This window comes from Lepidochelys kempii, chromosome 15 (genome assembly GCF_965140265.1).
Source record: "Lepidochelys kempii isolate rLepKem1 chromosome 15, rLepKem1.hap2, whole genome shotgun sequence".
NCBI classification, from domain to species: domain Eukaryota; kingdom Metazoa; phylum Chordata; order Testudines; family Cheloniidae; genus Lepidochelys; species Lepidochelys kempii.
The window spans coordinates 25183335-25205235 of record NC_133270.1 but is presented as its reverse complement, the minus strand read 5'-3'; the positions used below and the strand labels follow the sequence as shown (position 1 = coordinate 25205235).

The window sequence follows — 21901 nt, the reverse complement described above, 5'->3', positions numbered from 1 at the left end:
TAGACAGATTGGATGAGCTATAAAAAAAAAACCTCTCATTTCTAGTAGGGTTGTCAATTAATTGCAGTTAATACAAGCAATTAATACAAAACAATGTTTTTTTAAATGAGTTACTCGCACAGCTTTGTTTTGACCTTCTTACTTACTGTACTACATTACTTGGTGGACACTGGCACAGTTCTACTGTATTCTCATGATCTGGAGTGATTAAATATCAGAAAAAGTTAATGGAGCAAAGCACCAAAAGTTTAGGTCTTTTGAATGGGAAGTTTATTTTTAAGAAACCTCTGGATAAAAAGACAGTTATCTGTAGCTATTGCAAGACTGAATTCCAGTACCATCGAAGTACTTAAAGTCTGCAGTACCACATACGTGCTAAACATGCTTTCACCTCCAGTTCTTGTGCTACAGATAACCCTCTGACAGCAAATGAATCCTGCCAGCTGCGACAGAGTACACTTATAGAGTTTCAGGATTGCTACAAGCCCATGGATCAAAGTACAACAGTTTAACCAGTACTATTGCAAAGTGCATAGCTATGGAGTGCAGACCACTCAACATTGTAAACAACAGAGGGCTAAGACGTTCTTCAAATAGCATCTTCTAATTAGTCGTATACCTTGCCCTCCCAAGAGACCATTGCCAAGTATTTGTGATGCCTATATCATGAGAAGACTACAAAGTTGGAGCTTCTGAAAAATGCACTAGCTGTTGCTTTGGGTGGTGATCACTGGACATCCTTGAGCAATCACAGCTGTGTTGGAGTCACAGCACACCTAATTGATGCTGCAATCATTTGCTTTAACGGTAACACACATTGAAGAGAGACATTATGCTGAAACATATGCAGAGTGCTTCTTGGATGTTGCGAAAGAATGGAATATTCAAGAAAAGGTAACAACAATTAGTACTGACAGTGCACACAGTATGATTGCAGCAGCCAGTCATTTGCCTTTTGAACACATGGCATGCATCACGCACAGTCTGCAGCGATCCATTACAAAAGTAGCACTCGATGGTGGTTTAGAAAACGTGCTGGCAAAATGTAGAAAACTTGTGGGCCATTTCAAGCACAATCCAGCTAACAGTACAGAGCTAGAAATACAACAAACTGCAAATGGACAGAAACAAAAACCTCTTGTACAAGATATTTCAACCAGATGGAACTCCACATTGGGTATGGTTCAGTTCATGCTTAGAAGTAAAGCTGCTATCACAGCCACATTAGCTCTTCAAAAGCCCAATCTATCAGTGCCACCAGATAATTTTGAAAAACTGCAAAAGCTAGAAACACTACTTGAGCCTTGCAGGGTTGTGACTGAACTCCTTGGGGGGAAATTGTATGTCTCGTGCTCCGTGGTTTTACCCGCATTCTGCCATTTATTTCGTGTTATGGCAGTCTCTGACAACCCAGCATATGTTGTTCGATTTTAAGAACACTTTCACTGTAGGTTTGACAAAATGCAAAGAAGGTACCAATATAAGATTTCTAAAGATAGCTACAGCATTCAATCCAAGGTTTAAGAATCTGAAGTGCCTTCCAAAACCCAAGAGGGAAGAGGTTTGGAACATGCCGTCAGAAGTCTTAATAGAGCAATGCTCTGATGCAGAAACTACAGAACCCGAACCACCAAAAAACAAAATCAACCTTTTGTTGGTGCCATCTGACTCAGATGATGAAAATGAAGGTCTGTCAGTCTGCACTGCTTTGGATTGTTATCAGGCAGAACCAGTCATCAGCATGGAAGCATGTACTCTGGAATGGTGGTCAAAGCATAAAGGGGCATACAAATGTTTAGCATATCTGGCACGTAAATACCTTGCAACGCTGGCTACAACAGTGCCTTGTGAACGCTTGTTACCACTTTCAGGTGACCTTCTGATAAGAAGCGGGCAGCATTATCTCTCAAAATGTAAACAAACTTGTTTTTCTTAGTAATTGGCTGAACAAGAAGTAGGACTGAGTGGACTTGTAGGCTCTAAAGTTTTACATAGTTTTGTTTTTGAGTGCAGGTATGTAAAAAAAAAAAATCTACATTTGTAAGTTGCACTTTCACGATAGAGATTGTATTACAGTACTTGTATGAGGTAAATTGAAAATACTGTTTTTTACAGTGCAAATATTTGTAATCAAAAATATAAAGTGAGCACTGTACACTTTGTATTCTGTGTTGTAAATGAAATCAGTATATTTGAAATTGTAGAAAAACATCCAAAAATATTTAATAAATTTAAATTGATATTCTATCATTTAACAGTGCAATTAAAACCGATTTTTTTTAAATCATTTGACAGCCTTAGTTTTTAGACATTACATCTTTGTCAATTGAAGAAATTATGTGAAAACTAACAGACAAAGATGTGGAGGATACAGTAGGTTGAAAGGAATGTCTGAGTTCACTCATCTGAACCATTTTTATGCAAAATTGTCCCTTTCCCAAAAATGTATTATCCTCCAACATCCATAGTTTGCACTGATAAGTCTCCCTTTCTTTGGGTTTCATTGTCCAGTTTCAGTAGACAGTTTTACTTAGTTTACCTTGCAGAATTTTGATGTGACTGAATACCAGTGTTATGCCATTGTCTTTACTATATCACAATACACTTGAATAGTTTCACCTCAGAAAGGGTCTTTATTCTGTTTTTAAAATTTCCCCAGCTTTATTTGAATAGGGAGCATCTGCTTAGTTTTATTAAAGATGTTGATTTAAAATCACAAGGGAAGAGGTGATCTTCCATCTTAATGGAGTGGTGATGGGTTTTTTTACAAGGTGTCAAATCACATCCCTAGAACTTTACGGTATCTTTCATTCTTACACATATCCCACACTTTGCTTTTTATAAGTAGCAATGGAGCCGGCAAGCAGCCTTACCTGCTTCCTCCAGAGACTGACTGCATCGGGCCAGTGCTATGGATGGAACGTCTCCAGCAGTCTGCAGCCCTATTCCTTAGTCTGTTCCTGGACTTGAGGCTCTTGCATGAAGGTTAAACATTGGCCTATCTACTGAGTTTTTGCACTTTTAACATAATGTTGATTAAAGTGACAGTACATACAGTTTTAATACAAATGGTTAATGAAAATAAGCTTTATTACATCAAGTAATAAATACATACAAAGATGCAAATAACAGTTTTAGTAACTTATCCAGAATTTTGTTTTTTGGCAAACTTACAATGAAATCTTCAGCCTTAGGGTGAAAATTAGTTTTCTGGGACCTTGTTATTGTTTGTTAGGTTGCTCTATCTTCTGTATTTATAACTCATGCACTTTAAATGGACTCCAAAGCACTAACAATCATGCAAATGCTTATGCAAAAAAAAAAAAAAAAAAGGATTATTTCTAAGCAGGGTCTATGCTGTATGGCAAACTGTGTGAGTATAGCCAACTACTAGGTAAAACATGCTACCAGTGCAGTTATTTTAAAAAAAAAATCCTTAGAGTTTATGTCAAAGGTTGAAAGATTGACCATGTGGGGTTAAGTGAATATAGTCAAAGAAATAAAAAGAATGAGACGGTGGCTGGATAAGAAAGGAACTTAAGTATAGGCTGTGGGAGAGAAAGCATTCCTCTGCATGCAGTTTTAGTCTTAACCTTTTAGAAAGAATTTGGGGAGTTTAACATCTAAAAAAATGCAAACCCTCAGTAAATTGAAAAATCTTCTTGTTCTTAACTGTACGTTTTCATAAGGGCAAAAAAAAAAAGGGTAAAACGCTCAAAATAAAAAGATTCATCTGCATGTTTCAAAAGGAATAAGTATTACATTTTTCTTCATAAAGAGCTGGAAAGTCTTGTAACTTAATTAGTAGGCTAGGATCTTGCATTCCGTTCAGTCTCAGCCAAGCATTCCCGAACTAATCCTCTAGCGTGAATGATGCCTGTAAAAGAACGGAAGACTTTTGAAGTATCAGGTTAGGTGACAGTCGAAATTCAACAAAGCGGTTTAATGTTTCTGTCCTAAACTAGCTAGCAAGGGTGCTGCAACGTACCATAACTAAGGCAGCGGTGGCAGCAGCATCCCACCTGCAGTTCAAGCAAGTGAGTTTGGTTCTCCTAACTGGCATCTTTTCACAGATGAACGCTGGAAGGGACCATTGTGTTAAACTTCAGTTAAATGTGTCCTAACCAAAACCCTGAATCCAAGCACCTGTGAAATTAAGTTCCACATTCAGAGAGAGATCTAAACTTTGCAGCGCAGGCTATTTTAAACTGCAAATCTTAATTTAAAAAACAAATTGGATCTTGCATAATTGTCATTTGAAAATTTGCTAAAAATAATTTAATCAAAAAACCTGATCTGTCCATCGAGTAACTTTTGCTTTGAGAGGAAAGGAGGACTTGTGGCACCTTAGAGACTAACAAATTTATTTGAGCATAAGCTTTCGTGAGCTACAGCTCCCTTCACTCCTTTTCTTTTTGCGGATACAGACTAACACGGCTGCTACTCTGAAACCCGCTTTGAGAGGGTGTCTCTCAACTCAGAGCCATAACTGTCACCCTGCCTTGAAAGTCAAAGTCTAAGCTCCACCAGTGGTAACAACCTTGAGAGTGCCAGCATAGACTGTCCACCATTGTAAGCACTATGTTGTGTAACCTTGCTCAGGTCTAGTTGACATGAACTAGAATTTTCAAAAGCACCGTTAAGTCCCAGCCTTAATACTTAAAACACTAGTGGCAGATCTAGACGAGTGCTACCGAAGTTCACAGCAGCCTGTGTTCAGTCCAAGGGAGATTTTGGCATGACTTTCCCCGTGCAGACAGGGCTACGCTCTGGCACCAAGGTTTCAGGGCAAGAGAGAATAGATTGGTTTCTGCTCAGAGCCCACCACTATTGCTCCTTAGCTGGGTGGAGGAGTTGCTGTTGAGCAGCAGGAGATGCTTAGCCTCATCCCACTCAAAGTACATTGCCTCTGAAGGACTGCCAGCCCGGAAGCTTCATGGTCACAGAGCAGCCAGTGATTGCACCCAAAGAAATAATTGTTCATTAAATAATTACACTAGAAAAGTTAGGGATACAAGGATTTTCAAAGGGTTAAATATATATGCACACTAGAAAATTGGTGCCTGTACCTATGGTATGCACAGATACAGACTCAAAGCAGAACATTAGACTTTATGTGGCAAGGTACCCAGTTTATGCAGCAGAGCTACCCTGAATTAGGTAGAAAACAGACTGTTAATTGATTTCAAAGCTTGACAGCCTGTGTGGCTTTTAAGTTGGTGGAGCACAAAGACAGAAGTCTCCTGCAGGAGGAATGATCCATATACCTTCCCGCTCCTGTGTGGGACACCTGCAAGATTCCCCCAGCCCCACCCCATCATACTACTGTATGCTCCCCGCACACACACTTAATTCCTCCTCATAGGAACCTCCTCCACTATCGAGTGGGCAAGTTTTTCAGTCAGAAGATGTCAGAAAAACTGGCTGATATCCATGAGCCCTATATAAATACATGCTGTAATGTAGGAAAGCACAACTTTAATTTAGCAACTCAACTGTTCAGCAAGCAATTGTTCATGCTGACAGTCTGAACTTTTCCAAGTTTCTTCTACGTCCTTCTCATTAGCCTATAGCCATTCTTGATCTATTTTGACACTGACTCAGCGAGTGCAATAAAGAGACTCCTGCAACATTGATTTTAGTCAGCCCAGATTCCACTTTACCACTCTTATCAGCAGACTTTATTACATCCCTTCCAAGAACAGCTACTATTCATTTTATTGCACATTGTGGTAGATATATTACTCTCCCCTTAATGGTTGGGCCTTACATACAGCTGGCTTAATGCCACCTTTGCACTACCCAGCTGCTGGGCTAACCAGAGACCATTTTAGCCTCTGGCACAGGATAGAGCAACTTGGGGAACTGCCTTGCACTGAGCTGCCCATGGCCCTTATGGGTCACTCCAGCAGCACTTCAGGAATGTCCTTGACATGCCTCCTGCAGGGGACGGTGTGGAGCTGGCTGCACCAGCTGTAGGGCATGCAGTGATTTCCCCAACGGAGAGAAAAGGAGACTCACTACCCTCTTTTGCTGGCCAAAAGGAACTATGGACCACGGATGAACTGGGCCCTTAGACTCTAGTAGCTTCAGGCTCCCTTAGATGTACTTACATCTGCTTACTGACGTATGAGGCAGTCTAAGCAGATGGAACTTAAACAGAGGAGCCAGGAGGAGTAGAAATACATGTGACAGAGGAAGATGCTGGCTAGTTCAATGTTAGCCTCCTGTTTGCTTTTCCCCCCTATACTCCTCTCTACAGGCCCCTCAATATGCAAGTTACCACAGCACAGAATCTCTTCAAGCAAAGATACATTCAGTTAAGATTAAGTGGACCAGCTGGAAAAGTGATGTATAAGTGATACTTTGGTACATGGTTTGGAATCTATGGAAGAGAATTTAGGCGATTCTAAGTAAGTCTTTTGGGAGCCTTCACTGATGTTATGTACACAGTGAGGGGGCTGAAAAAAGGTGCAAGTTACACTAACCTGTACTCCCCTCTGTACACATGAAATCCATTCAGTTGTTGGTTGGTCACGTAGAAAGTGAATGGGCTATTGCTAAGCTATGTTAAACCAGCAACTCATAACTAAACACACTAAGTCAAGCCAGCTGTAAGTTTCCCCATCTCTGAAATAAGGAATGTGGGGAAAAACGGTTTGGAAATAATGGATCCAAAACACTGTCCATTCTAATAAAAAAAAGATTACCTCGTTTTAGCCTCTCCATGGCACTTTTACTTCCAGCATATGTAGGTCTAATTTCTTTTCCTAATTCTTCTATGATAGCTAGAAGTTCTGCATATTTGCTTTGTGGTACTTGACTGCTGCTGGTACCCTACAGTTTGAAAGAAATTAATCTGAATTATATATAGCAAAAAATAGCAGATTAAAGAAATCATAAGAATCTATTTCATAATGTGCTCCCGTTGATCATGGTCACTTGCACTAAATGCATCAAGTTTATAGTTTTACAGGATTTTAAACACGATGCTGCTTTAGCCTCTGCTCCTGCCATCAGATACGATGAGGTACCATGCAGTTGCAAGGATCTATCAGGGCAGATCTGACTGCAGGGCTGGGACCTTTTAACATTTCATCCGAACAGTATTGCAAATCATTAACTAACCCAACGCTCACGTTCATCTCTCTCTCCCTCCATTTGTTCTAATTTTAAGTAGTAGTACAGGCAAAAACTAACCAGACATGTTTTCAGAGTATGTTAAAATAGGTGGGGAGTCAGTAAGAGAGAGAGAGAAGAAAGCTGTCCATATGCCACGAGAAGGCCTCCTTCTCCCTGTTAAATGGTAGAAGCCACTCCACAAAAGTTGACCAGTTAGATTCTTGTAGCAGCCAACAGGAAAGTTTGGATCATGCATTTTATAACATTGTTTTGCTGGTGTAAATCTTAATTTACAGTTAGAAATATATTTAATATTAAATATGATTTTGTATTTTAAAAGTCATACTAATAGAGTCCTGTTTGTTGCAGCCTTTACCATCAGATTATAATCTTTGATCATTTTATACCTGTGCCTTTGTCTTCAAACACAACTCACATCAAGGTTCACCGGTGGGCAGGGACTCGTGGTTAGTTATTAAATACCCTGCCTCAGCATGGGAGGATGGATTAGACGACCTCTTGAAGTCCCTTCCAGACTTACATATGATTCTATAACCCCCAGTGAGCACTACAGTTAGTCTAATATGAAACCAGGATGCATGTGATGAATCTGTCTGCCATTTGTATTTCATTTCAAAGCAAGGGAGGGTCACATCAGTCTCCATGCCACATGTGATTCATACTATCGCTCAAAACTCGTCACCAATACAATTTAAAAAAAAAATTGGAATTTTACCTGCATTCCTTGTGTATAGCCTAGAGACGGGGGTCCATAATCATTTATAAGCTGTCTGTATTGTGCAGAGGTTGCCATACTTGTGGAGGGAGAGTGAACACTTCCAGCTTTTGAGGAAGAAAAAATAGGAAAGCAAGATTTATTATCTAAGGATAAATTAGTCAATACCCATTGGGGCATAATTCAGTGAGGTGATGTTGTTTTTAAACAAACAGTAACCTGTCAACATTTTTTTCCAGATCACTAACTCAAGAGTCACACTGTTCACTGCAAACAGTACAGACAGTTAAAGTACAGTGTTCCCTACAGGATGATTACATGTGAAAGTAGTGCAGGCTAAAACATTACAGATATCTCTAGCCTTGGGAGGATTAGATTTTTGATCGGTAAATGTCGGTAAATGATCATGTAACCAAACACACACAAACCCATAAACTTGAGAACTTAAAGAGTTTGATTTAAGGATATTTACTTGGTATATTTTGACATGTGATGTTGGCAATTTGTGTTTTAAGGGTTATAAAGTTTAAATTTTCTGAATCTTAGCATCTACTGTCTGACCCACACCCCATCATTTTGCACAACTGTGAATATTTAAATCACTAATAGAAAAAAATGCTCAAAAATAAACACCGAAAAAGTAAAAATTTAGTTCTGCCACGCCTAGTTATATCATTTGTACTGTTAAAAATGCAACACTATATAAAATTAAATGTTCTGTATAGACTTACTGTAAATATGGCTATAATTTTACAACTCAAATTGTCATCACATTTGCAATGCAAATCACCCTAAAAGCTATTTTGAGCTAACCCCACAACTATTTATTGTGTGACGTCAGCAGTGAATATTGTTCATCACATTCATCTCTTGTGTGATGTCAAACATTTTTCACCAGTAGGATTGGGCTATGCAAATAAACCAAGGAAAGATATCACTAATATAACACCACTTTTTTTGTTACTAAGTCTGATATTTCACAAGATCATCAGACTTCTGTGTGAAGTTAAACTGCACTGACAGAACATTCTTATTATGAACATATATTTACTTTTGTCGTTATCAAACTTTATGGTCCCTTTAGGTAAATACTGACAGACATTACTTCTAGGGTCAATAAACCTTGCATGGATCGTAAAGTAATAGAAGTAATTATCTACTTAATGTTCCATCTTGATTATTTTAAAAAGAATAGGTTCCTCAAAAGATAGCTGCTATACTTGGCACTTTCTGAACGATTGCATCTTTTCCTGAAGGAGTTCAAGGTGAGTTACTCACACTGCACAGGAACATTCCTCCTACTCTCCCTGCAAATAAACCCAAAACCTTTTGTGTCCTTTATTATTATTCCATAAGTTAAGGTGGCTTTTTAAATTAAGCAAGAGTTACAGGACCTAATTTAATGGGTTTTGCCAGTGTTATCAGTCAAAGATCTGCTCCGGTAGAAGAGAATCTGAACAGATTCCTTAATCAGTTTCTAAAATTCAAAATTTTGGGGGGAAATGCACATGATAGACAGATCCAGTGTTGTGCACTGCTGATTTAAGGGCTCAACCTCTGTCCATGTGAGTCTGCTAATGGCACCTATTGATCTCATCTCGTCTGCCCACTGAAACAGCCTCCTCAGTCATCTTCTATATTCCTTTTCAGGAAAATGCACCATGAAAAATAAAAAGGCATGTAAGGGTCCCAATCCTGCTGCTTGTTTTCATAACCTTATTGGGAGTTCTGCCCAAGTAGGGATTGCAGAATCTGACCTAAGGGGGATTTATATCATCATGGCTAGCTGTTCTTTCTCTCCTCTTCCCCTTCAAACGTTCCTGCTCCTACTGTAACTTCCCTCTGTCCAGGCTTTCTCTGCAGCCACCCAGACACACCAACTCCCTTCTCTACAGACCTCTTCCCTGAAAATTCCAAGGCTTTTCCCACTCCCTTCCCATGTCCGTGGCCCTATTTGGAATTTAAATGAAATACAAATGAAAAGGATTTGACAGGAGAGTCATTTTGTTCCGTTTAGTGTTCTACTCCTGACTCTTATTTATTTTTGCAAGGACACCATCAGAGGAAGCAGAGATCACACTGTAAGAAGTACTGAGTGCATGATGGAACCATGAGTCTAATCTTCCTCATTTTGAAAGTATCATTGTGCTTCTGTAGCAATCACAGGGAACCATGATGGCCTGGTCTTCACTACAAAAAGAAAGGGTGTTCTTAACTTGAGTTAGCTAATGCGAGATAAAATCCTAGTGAAGACAAGGCGGTCTGTAGCTTTTTCATGAGTCAGTTGCTTGAGCTGAAGACTCATCTCCCCTTTAACCTTTAGCTCAATCTGCTAATTTTGTTTGAAAAATTACAGACTGCCTTGTCTTGAAAGGGTTGCTAACATGAAGTATAACACACCTTTTTCCTAGCGACAGTACACCTTAACATTCTCCATTCTTACACTCTGTAACGTGGATTGTCGTCTCAGGACACACTTACACCTGCAATATTTTTATATCCACATTTTACCCGACCTTTCCAAAATCTATAAGAATGATGTCGAACCGACATCCATGATGCTACTTTGCGGGAAGTAGCACCTTTCCTCCAAGGGTCTCATAACGCTTTACAACCATTAGTTAGCCCAGCACGCTGTAAGGAAGGGGAGTTTGGTTATGCCCATTTTACAGAAAACAAAACTGGGCATAGGTGGGTTAAGTGTCTTTCCCTCCAGTCACAAAGCATGGGCCCAATCCTGTGAATGCTTGCTACTAGGTGATTCTGAAAAGTCTAATGGAAGTCTGCGGAACGGTTTGCAGTAATAAGCCCACCACCTGGGCGGAAAGGCATTTACAGGGTCAATCAGTTTACAACAGGGATCGGCAACCTTTCAGAAGCGGTGTGCCGAGTCTTCATTTATTCATTCTAATTTAAGGTTTCGCGGGCCAGTGATAGACCTTCTAAAAACGTGAGAAGGTCTCTTTCTATAAGTCTGTAATATATAACTAAACTATTGCTGTATGTAAAGTAAATAAGGTTTTTAAAACGTTTAAGAAGCTTCATTTAAAATTAAATTAAAATGCAGAGCCCCCCCCGGACCAGTGGCCAGGACCAAGGCAGCGTGAGTGACACTGAAAATCAGCTCCCCTGCCGCCTTTGGCCCGCGGGCCATAGGTTGCCTATCCCTGGTTTACAAGGACAAGACATTCAGGAGTCCAGTCTCCAGTCACCTGTCCTAGCAACTAGCCAACACACCTTTCCTATTGGCTATGAAGGGGAAAAAAAAAGAAAGAAGAAGAAGTAGAAAACAACTAACATTATTTGTTTCCGCTGGCTGCTTTTAACAACAATACAGAACAGACATCTCATTGATCTCCTGCTTAGACCATGTTAATTGGAACTATGTCAGGTTCCCAGCCTGGATAGAAGTCAAGATTACAACACAAGGAGCGTACAGATAAGAACAAAAACCATCAGGTGCCTGATGCATTGAGACAAAGCAGTGAGGTGCTGCATGAGAAAGTTTCACAGATCTGGACACTGACAACAATATGGCATTGCAGTACAGAGTAGCTGCAGATTTTGACAGTGGCTGAAGGAGCATTAAAGGAAAAAGTGTACAACCAATAAGGAGAATTTGCTAAAAACCTGATCCTGTCAGAGAGCTATGGGAAAGGGATTGGCACTGGGATTTTAGTGACACCACGTGCATCACCTCTCAATAATCAGATCAATGGAATTTTGGCACTGGAGCAGCCAGGGACACTGTATTGTCTACTTTACCCACAGCATATGCAAAGCTGTGATGCAGACACTAGAGGCCATTACAGAGTAAAGAATGTCCTGCCGAATGACAAGTAGTGGTAACCATGGTGAGTTTACCTGTTTCTTTGCAGTCTGCATCAAAAATGTAATAAGACATAATGCCATGCGCCAACCACTTTATCAGTAGCAGCAGGCACAGGGAACAAAGAAAGGGATTTAGCTTGGCTGTGATACGAGTTCTTCATGCGCTGCAGGTGCCCATGTCAGACGCCTGCCAGTCATTCCCCGAGGGAGTGGGGGAGGGAGTGGGACTCGACAGAATAAACGGAAAATCAAATTTGTATTTATTTAAAACGCGGTTGTGATCCTAACGAGCTTGAGTGCAAGGTATGTCCTGAGAATTAATGTCTGGTGAGGGGTAATGGACCTTGGCCTTTTCTCACCCTCTCAACTCTCCCATTAATCCCCTAGAAGGGTCCTGGGTCTTAGATGTTTTTACTTAGTTAATCCAAAATACATTTGTGTATCTAAGCATTTAATAGATTTCAAATTACATTTGCTGGCTCCTGTCATTATAATGAGCAGCAAAACCAGGCCAGCGAGCCCTATATGGCATCATAAGTCATAGGAGACCAGGTCAAGATGTCAAAATGACTGTACTCCATAGAAGAGGGTGAAAGATCGATCATGGCATTCAGATGTCGTATTTCTCGGGCATCCTGTCTGCACCCTGGGCTGATCCAAAGTGCTGATGAGATCTGCAGAGCGCTATATGGCTTCTGTTCAGGCTACCTGAGCAGCTTCCTCCCTCTGCCAGCACCAGGGATGAGGCTAGCTGGAGTCAGACTCTAGACCTGAACATCTGGGACCTGGAGCAGTATGTTCTCACTGTAGACGTGGAGGGGAGAGTAGGAGGGGCAGCGACAACTCAAATTCACTCCCCAGTTTGATCCAACTGAGGTCAAGGCTGCTGACCTTCACCGCAGGGTGTAAGGTCTGATGGTGGCAATTTTGGGATACCCATGTTGCTTAACCCTAGGCTGGTAGCCAATCCATGCTGGTATTGATAAAGGAGGGGTGCAAGTATTGTTCTATCCAGGAAACTGGGGGACTAAATGATAGGCATGCTGATTTATCTATCTTTAGATGTAAACAGTGCTGACAACGCTCACGGATTTATCACGAGCCTTGCACTATTTGATGTTCTTCTTAATGCTCCAGATGCTGGAGGAAAGTGATCATATGAGAATCTCAGCTTGCATATTTTTTTAAAAAGAGAAGTTTTTAGCAATTTTTAGAGAAGTTTAAAAAGAGACATTTTTAAGTTCCAGTTTCTCTTGATAGCAGGAAAAAAAGCTTGAAAAAGTCATCTGAGTGCCCCCAAAGGTTCAAAAACCACAGGTCAAACAAGAACGCCAAATGTATATTTTCTCAATCTCATGATTTTATGGGACAATCTCATGATTTTGGGACCTGACTCATTACTTTTGAATGCTGGCAGTTAGCAATACCGCAAATAGAGAATAGAGATGAATGCTGGGGTACAACTGTCACCAGAGCCTCTGGAGGAATGACAGATGCTAGTTGCACTCCTCAGCCTCAAACATCCCCTCCCCTCAAGATTCAGTTGCACTCTTGGAACGACTGTTATAACATTTACTCCCAATCCTCCCTATTCCAGCCCCCCAACTTACCTCCAGCTGCTCTCTCTCAGCCTGATTCAACACACAGTGAAATTCAAGTAAATGGAAAGGTCCCATAGACTTCAGCGGGCCTGGAGTCAAGCCCTATATGCCCAACCCAGCTCCCACAGAAGGCAACAGGAACCTTTCCACTGACTTCAGTAGAAGCTGGATGGAGCTATATGCCTTCCATGCAGCTGCCCTGCCTTTAACTTCTCTTCCTTCCTGCAGAGCTGCTCCTCCAAGTCTCTGTGGTTTCACTCATGTGGTTGATGAGAATTTGCATTTTTAAATCTACTGCTGTTGCCAGCAAGTGAAGTGGATGGGAAGTCAGGTTGTGCTTGGAGAGCTCACAAAACCCTGTGCATCCTGCAAAGTAAACTGTATTTCTGTAGCCAGGTCAAGGCACTCTCATCTGATCTGCTTATAACACACACACAGACAGTTACAGACACATGGTGGCAGCTTTTGTCACCACACAACCATGTGGCATGTTTATCGCATCCAAACCTACTGTGCTGCTTACCTGTGCCCTTGTCTACACTCAGTATTTGTACTGCTTTAATTACACAGATGTAGTTAAAGTGGTACACGTTCCCACCTCCACTTGCATACAGTTACAGATGCTTCTAGCAGTATGGTTATTCCTGTATGGGAAGGGGAAAAAACTATACAAATTTAAGGAATTTATTCCAGTATAATTGTGTCCACACTAGGGGTCCTACAAGTATAACTATTTAGTTAGAGGGTTGATTTTATTATTTTAACTAAAGTATTTATACTGGTACAAAATCTGTGAATATTTTGGTGCTTTGTGGAGAAAATCCATGCAATTATCCCACAGTGCCTCTGCAGGAGGTCTGAATTTTTCACAAAGTGCTTTTATCCCAAGTGTTTGACGAGCACTTGAGCAAAAACGGGGAGTTAAAAAACACATCTTAAAGAGTCTGAATAAAAACCTGCTCCCCTCTCAATTGCTCAGCAGTCATCTTCTTGTGATGTAAATCCCCCACACACTTGTCTAGTCATCCATAGAATCCTCTGGCAATAAATAAATAAATAACGGCAAAACCTGATATTTCTTAGAGCAGAAAAGAAAAGCTTTTTCTTAAAAACAAAACCCCACACACAACTCTCAGCCCTAAGAAAAAGCCAGTTCATCTTAAATTGCATTTTGAATACAAGTGGATTAATTGTGAGTTTAACACATTTGCCCAACTAAGATTGTGTAATGAACATATAGGCCTGATTCTACTCTCAAACCCATCCATGTAAATCAGAAATAATCCTATTGAACTTATTGGTGTCGCAGCCATGTAAACCTGGTTTAAGTAAGAGCAGAATTAAGCTCACTGGGTAAATTCCTCCACTGCCTTGTACTCTGGGCAAACTGCTGCCTTTTTGATTGGGTGGAATTCTACAGCTCCTGGGCACAGGTGGAAGTGACTACCCACAAGGAGAGAAATCAATGGGGCCAGGATTTCACCCCGGATGCTGGGCCCAATTTGTGGAATCTGGCCATTTTACAATCGCATCAGTCTGAATTGTGGTTTTAGTGTTCAAACTTAGAAGGAAAGAATGTGAGTTCTTAGCACTCAAAACATTTTGGCTTCATTTATACAAAATTTCACTGCAATCTCTTGGAGGACAGGTGGAGAAGGGCAAACATGGTACCTATCTTTAAAAAGGGGAACCAAGAGACCCAGGGAATTACAGACCAGTCAACCTAACTTTGATACCGGGAAAGATACTGGAACATTATTAAACAATCAAATGGTAAGTACCTACAGGATAATAGGTTTATAAGTAACAGCCAACACGGATTTGTCAAGAATGAATAACGCCACACCAGCCTAACTTCCTTCTCTGACAGGGTTACTAGCTTAGTGGATGGGGGGGAAGGTGTAGATGTGATGTATCTTGGTTTTAGTAAGGCTTTGGACAGTCCCACATAATGTTCTCAGAAGCAAACTAGGGAAATGTGGTCTAGATAAAATTATTATAAGGTGGGTGCAAAACTGATTGCTAGAGAGTAGTTATCAATGGTTCACTGTCAAACTGGGAGGGCATATCTAGTAGGGTCCAGTTCTGGGTCTGGCATTATTCTATATTTTCATTAATGACTTGGCTAATGAAATGGAGAGTATGCTTATAAAATGTGTGGATAACACCAGGCTGGGAGGGGTTACGAGCACTTAGGAAAAGAGGATTAAAACTCAAAACCATCTGGACAAACTGGAGAATTGGTCTGAAATCAACAAGATTAAATTTAATGAAGACAAGTGCAAAGTATGTTTCGTCTTCAGAAAAGAAGACTGAGAGGGGACCTGCTAATAGTCTTCAAATGTGTTAAGGGCTAGTATAAAAAGAGGATGGTGATCTATTGTTCTCCATGTCCACTGAAGGTAGGACAAGAAGTAATGGGCTTAATCTGCATCAAGGGAGATTTAGGTTAGTTATTAGGAAAAACTTTCTAACTATAAAGATAGTTAATCTTTGAAATACCTTCCAAGGGAGGTTGTGGTATCCCCATCATTGGAAGTTTCTAAGAACAGGTTGGACAAACACCTGTCAGGGATGGTCTGGGTTTACGTGGTCCTGCCTCAGTGTGGGGAGTTGGACTAGAAATTGATTCAAGGTCCCTTCCAGTCCTAAATGATTAGAATAATAGAAATGGAGATGCCACATGGGCATCAGTGTCTATGTAGGCAGATCCTATTTCAGCACCAGGGCAAAGCAGGACAGGCACTGCCAACCTCACAGTGAAACACTCTGTGTCCCATTACCAATTCCCCTAAACACTCCAGTCCCACTGAATATTTAAACAAATAAAAAAGCCATTTTAGTAGGAAATATTGGGACTGATCCCCTTTACAAAGTCCCCTTCACAGTGCTCTAGCTGTGTAAATGCAACGTGCATTATATCTATTTACTTTGTATTTACACACACTTTAAATCCCCTTTACACTGCCAGAGCCTGGAAAGGGGCTTTGGTGTCAATGAAAGGCAAATGAGACTCAGGCCATTTCCTTAAAAACAAAACCAAACAAAAAATGCTCGGGTTGTTCTTCTGCAACAGCCAAAGAACCTCTTTTAAGCTTTAACATTTTAGACACAGACAAAGGTAATTCATATTTGGTAATTCCACACCCCTTTTGGCTCAAACCAGCAAAAAAACACCCGTCAGTGTCCCCCTGCCATTATCCATTTCTATTGGGGGGGGGGAATTGGTGGGAGGGAGGCACTCACTTGAGAAGAGACCAGGTGAGTTACATCTGGAAAAAGTAAACTACTCAGCATGTTTAGCTCAGCTCTTTTCAGACTATTTTTAACGACTTGGACTTCCAGTGAATAGTGAGCAAGCGCTGTATTACATTTTAGCAAATTGAATTACAGTCATAAAAACAATGCCACTGCGAATCTTTGAAAAAGTGAATCCAAGACAAGAGAGAGTTTAAATATATATGTAAATCTGGAAAACGAATGTTAAATATAATGCCCACAAATTACTCCTTGTGTCTAGCATAGTTTAATATGTAAAAGCTTCCACAAACTGATATCTGAACAGAGTACTTCATTTTCTGCACTCCTGTGGCACAATCGACTCCCCCCTCCATAAAACCTGAATAAGGACAACAGGATCACGTTGAATATAATTACATAAAGAACATTAAGGAAGCAGTTTGTTCATGGAGCTGAGTCAGAACCTTAATGTTAATAATGTAACATATTATTGGACTTAAGAGACTAGCTAGCAGGTGCATATGTTCCACTGCCCTCTACTGGCTGGAATCAGAACTCTCAGTTGTGTTGGGCCCCTACTATACTGATACCAGATAATGGAGATTCTCTTTTGGCTCAAGTGGCGGGAGGTACCTGTGCTTCTGGAACAGGAGAATCTCAGTCACTGTAAAGTTTTGAGTGGTGACACTGCAAGCACAGTGAGAACTATGGAAGTCCTAGGTTACAATATTTTTTCTGTTTAAAGGGTTGCTGTTGAACAATGTGGATCCGGGATGCAGCCTGCTATCTTAACATCATTATAATCTGCTGGAACTTGATCCTACATATGGAAGTTTTAAAACTTCACTCTGATCTTCGCATTTTGTTGGGAAGGGGGGCAGTTTAAGCGGTCATTGCTGCGGGTTCAGAGCGAAAAAAAAAAGAGACGGATACAGTATGCGCCTTGCAAATACCATTCCCAGAGCTGTGCAGATTCCAGGTGAAATTATTAAAGATGCTGGTGCACAAACAAAATACAGCCATAATAGCTCTAACCCTGTTTAAACTAAACAAAACAAAAAAAGCGAGTGAGATAATAAAGAGGACCTTAAAAAACAGAAGGTTTAGTGTTTGAGATTAAGAACTTGTCTGTGAGGGGCTGGTTTATAAACACAGGACCAGCACTGAACGTTATACCACAAGAGCCCAGGCTCCAGAGTGGAAAGTCCCATGGGAAGACTACAGATACCTGGAAAAACACTGCAAGTTTAATCACCTGGGGCCTAAACCCCAACTGCCCTGAGCTTTGCATCATCACTCAAGTCTGGGCAAAGCAAGGTGTAAAATTCCCCTTTGGAAGCAAATTACTCTCTCTTTGAATGAGTGTAAATGACAAAGCTGCAAGGCAGTGGAGAATCAGGCCCCTGGAGTGCCCCCGGTATCATATAGCTGGGGAAGGGGTTTAAATTACCTGTGGAGTAGACAGACTTTCCTTACACAGCCATCCCAAGATCTGCAGGGAATCCCCACAGTCATCCCAAGATCTCCCATTCACCCTTTGCAGCCCTCCCTGCTCCTATGGCAACTCTCCTCTCTCTCAAGGCTTGCCTTCACTGCACAAGTAACTTGGTTTATAACCTGAGCATTGTCCCTAATTCGAGACCCATCCACACACAAAAACCCAGGGTGGTGGACCTTTTAACTGGAGTTGGCTGGCCTGCCTGGTGGGATAGTCTGCAGCTCAGGTTAGCAGAACTCATCAGCTGCTAATACAACCACCCCAGGTAGCTCACATGCTATTTTGTAGAGTGGCCACTCTCACTTGAGCTAGACTTAGTTGAGAGGAATTAACCAGAGCGTAGATAACACACGTTAGCTGTGCAGTGAAGACACAGACTTCAGAAACATGGCACCACAGCCCCTCTAGTCCCACTTGCACCAAAAACCCTGCAGCACAGAGCTTCGGCATTATTATATAGGTACCCCCAGCTGGCCGCATCCCCTCAAAGCCCTGAGCCCCAATCACTCCAAGTTTCCGCAGAGCAGCTTCTGCAGAGCCGATCTCAGGCCAAAGGGACAGATGTCCTGCTTTCAGCCCCTTCACAGAATACAAAGGAAAGGGATGCTCTAGCCCCGGGTTTGGAAGCAAACCCAGGATTTCCACTTCTAGCTGAGCTGGTGGCATTTAATTTAAACACAATAGAGAAGGAACCTCCTGAAACTCAGAATTAGGGTCCAGCAAGGAGGGAAGCCATTTGTAATCACATCACTGTGAATGCAATGTGTGCCCCTGCAAGGAATGCTTTGTCTAACTCCCTTGGCCTCAGGCCATCATGCTGGCATCGCCACTAGCTAGAGGAAGGGCTGGTGCATGAGGGATAATGGCAGGAGATGGAGAGAAAGAGAGAGCCCATTTTGGATACTGACTAAAATATTTTTCCTTGCAAAGAGTCTGTGGGTGTTAAGGACAACATGAATCAAACAAGCACAAGTTCGGGGATCACTGAAGCCTCACAGGGGACTGCTGAAAAGCCATTAAAAAAGGAGGACAAACTGAATGAAAGAAACGTACAGCCTGAATCATGGCATGGATCATTAGAGAGCATATAGACAGAACAATGATAGCGACAAAAATCACAGAAAGAACTTTCCAAGTTACTTAAACCAATAGTCTCAGTAACATGTTTGCCATGGTCTTAGCCGTTGCTTTCATCTGAAGTGCAGTTAGCCTTGTGTTTTCCTCTCGCTCCATGACGTAAGCCAAAAATCAAAACAAAAAGCTCAGTGTCCCTGCTCTTCTATGGAGGTATTTTAGAGAATGAGACACTGGCTGCAGTGAGACACAAAAAGGAACAGTTCCATCGCTTGGTTCTTTCTGGTGACATTGCTTTAGTATGTCACAAGAATCTGAAGTCAGGAACATGCCTTTTTCCTGGCTTTTTTTTAAAAAGTAGCACACTGATCTCAGGCCATGATCCTGCAAATACTTACATGCTTCATTGTACACACCTGAGTACCCATTTAAGTCAGCTACTCACATGCTTCAAGCTATTCTCATGTGTAGGTGTTTGCAGGATCAAGGCTGCAGTTCATTTCTTCTCTGTCAGCTGGTGACAATTCCTTACAGCAAAATGAGATCTGCTATAATTGCCGGTCATTGTCATCAGCTTCTTTGGGGTACATGTAATTAATCCCTTTAGCTCATCAATACCCCAGGAACAGAATGACAGACAGTGCTGCAAAACCACTGAAGTATATTTCCACCGCCTTCTAAAACATCAAAACTTCTCTCTCTGCCTTTTTTTTTTTTTAGTCACATTTCTTCCTGTTGATATTTTGATGTCAGACCTGTAGACACTATATGTGTGAGCGAGCTGTTAAAACCAGAACGGTTACAGACAACTTCTCCATTTTTTGTTTTAATATCCGTCTTGTGCAGATATACGGGATCATCTGAAATATCCCACAGTGAATTGCAGCTGCTTTCTTCCGAATTTTCCAAATTACACACGCACCCCCATACACGCAGCAAAGTCCACCGCAGAATTTTTTTTTTTTTTAAATGACGGTTACCTTTGAAAATAAAAAAGTTCACTCCACCCCAGTAACTTTGCAGGGGGTGGAAAAGATGGGGAATAAAAACAAGCACTGACAGAAAAAATAAAATGAAATAAAAAGGAGGCCCTCGTTCACAAAAATTAAGCTCTCCAAAGCTCCTAACTGAGTCTCCTGCTGGTAGGGGGAGACTTATCCAGCCCAGGCTAATCTCCAGACTCCAGCACTTTGAGTGACTCTCCCCTGAGGGCAAACCCTGGTGGAGAGGGGGCCGTTTCGGGGCGGGGCGGAGGGGGCTGTTTCAAAGCGGCTCCGGGGCGCAGCCCTGCAGAAAGGGGGGGGGTCACTCGGGGCGCGAGCCCCCCAGCCCCGGAGAGCAGAGGGAAGCGGGGCTCCCGCACCGCGCGCGGCCAGGCACTTGCAGCGTCCCGCCAGCAGCGGTCGCGGCTGAGCCGCGCACAGAATATTCCTGATCCAGATCAATCAGCAGCCCTGGGGAGGCGATCATGGAGGAAAGCGAACGGCCGGATCCAAAGAGCCACCGACCGAGCGGCGCCGCGCGGAGGCGGCCGGCACCTGGGCGCCCGGCGGGGCGCGGGGCGCCGCGGGGCCCGGGGAGGGGCGGCGGCGGCGGGGGAGCCGAAGTTTGCTCCTCGGGCAGGGCAGCGCCGCGCCGCGGGTGATTAGTAATAATGGCGGATATGAATCAGCTCCGGGGAATCTGACCCTACGTCTAGAACTGGACAAAAACTACAGTCCGGGGCTTTCCCCAGGTATCCGCGCTGCACCGCGGCGCTCTGCTTGCGCCTCCGAAACGGGGCTGGGAAACTTGCCCTCCAGTTGCCGTCGGAGACTTACCCTGGTTGATGGAAGCCCCGGGGAGGTGGGCGTTCAGGTTGGGCTTGTAAGACATTCCTAGAGACATGGCAAAGGCAAGAAAGAGAAATGCCCCGACACTCCGTGGAGCGTCTCTGTGTCTCCCAGACACTTTGGGTTGTTTACAGCGGTAGCAGCACCGGCAAATATGGCCGTCACTTATATTGACACCCACAATGCAATATATCATCCATACATCATTAGGAGACATGCATCCAAAAACTTTAGGGGAGAAAAGGCATTCACACGTCTCTCCCAGCCAGGGTCCTCCTCGCCCAGAGCACTTTAGATTTTTATTGCTGGGGGGGGATCATTTTGATTTTTAAAGAGCAAACAATAGCGCTCTGGGGGTTGTTATTGTTTTAAATAACATGGGGTTTTAAATTAACTTCAGAAACTTTTGGCAGAACTTTTGGGTTGAAAGCTTATCCTGTAACTTGTTCAAAGGGGGGGGTTCGGGGTGTGGGGAAGTGTTGAACGGGCTTTCTTTAAAGGATAAAAAGAGCTGGATTTGTTTTAGGGTGGCTGGGATGGGTTTTTGCGGGAGATTAGGCAATAATCTGTATTTTTAAAAATGTAATATTATAATCTTTCCAATTAATTTGAGTGGTGGGCAATATCTGCTAATAAGTTAGAAAACATTCTTTTCAATTCTCCTAATAAAGTGAAACAGGTGTTCTTTTCAGTTATTTTATATACTAAATACCGTTTCTGTCTGACCATCAGTTTGGTCTGATCAGAGGTTGAAGGTTAATATAGACTGCAGCAACTGAGAGTTTTAATAAAGACAAAACTAGATGATAATAATAATAATTAACTGGTTTTCTGTTTGCAAAGACGTGGTCATGAAAAATAAATTTCCACGCCAATTCAGAATGCTAAAGTTTACAAAATTTTAAAAAGTCTTAGAAACACCAATCTGTGACCCCAAAACTCATTCAGACGATGGGATTGATTTAAT

The 21901-nt window shown here is 41.9% G+C and overlaps 1 protein-coding gene and 1 pseudogene across 14 annotated transcripts in view; one reads left to right on the top strand and one right to left on the bottom strand.

The window, feature by feature from the left end:
- Positions 1-227: 227 nt before the first annotated feature.
- Positions 228-1958, top strand: LOC140898733 (E3 SUMO-protein ligase ZBED1-like; annotated as a pseudogene).
- A 1359-nt stretch (positions 1959-3317) lies between these two features.
- Positions 3318-21901, bottom strand: part of SBNO1 (strawberry notch homolog 1) — an 88163-nt gene continuing 69579 nt past the window's right edge. For 11 of the 14 annotated variants that reach the window (XM_073312988.1, XM_073312993.1, XM_073312990.1 and 8 more), the window contains 3 exons: positions 7859-7965; positions 6711-6837; positions 3318-3877 (listed from right to left, as the gene is read on the bottom strand). In XM_073312988.1, coding sequence (XP_073169089.1) covers positions 3810-3877; positions 6711-6837; positions 7859-7965 — 302 coding nt within the window. In that variant the 3' untranslated portion in view covers positions 3318-3809. Of the gene's footprint in view, positions 3878-6710; positions 6838-7858; positions 7966-19547; positions 20359-20922; positions 21152-21901 lie in introns of those variants that run through there. The other 3 variants (XM_073312998.1, XM_073312999.1, XM_073312987.1) reach the window with 3 other exon arrangements.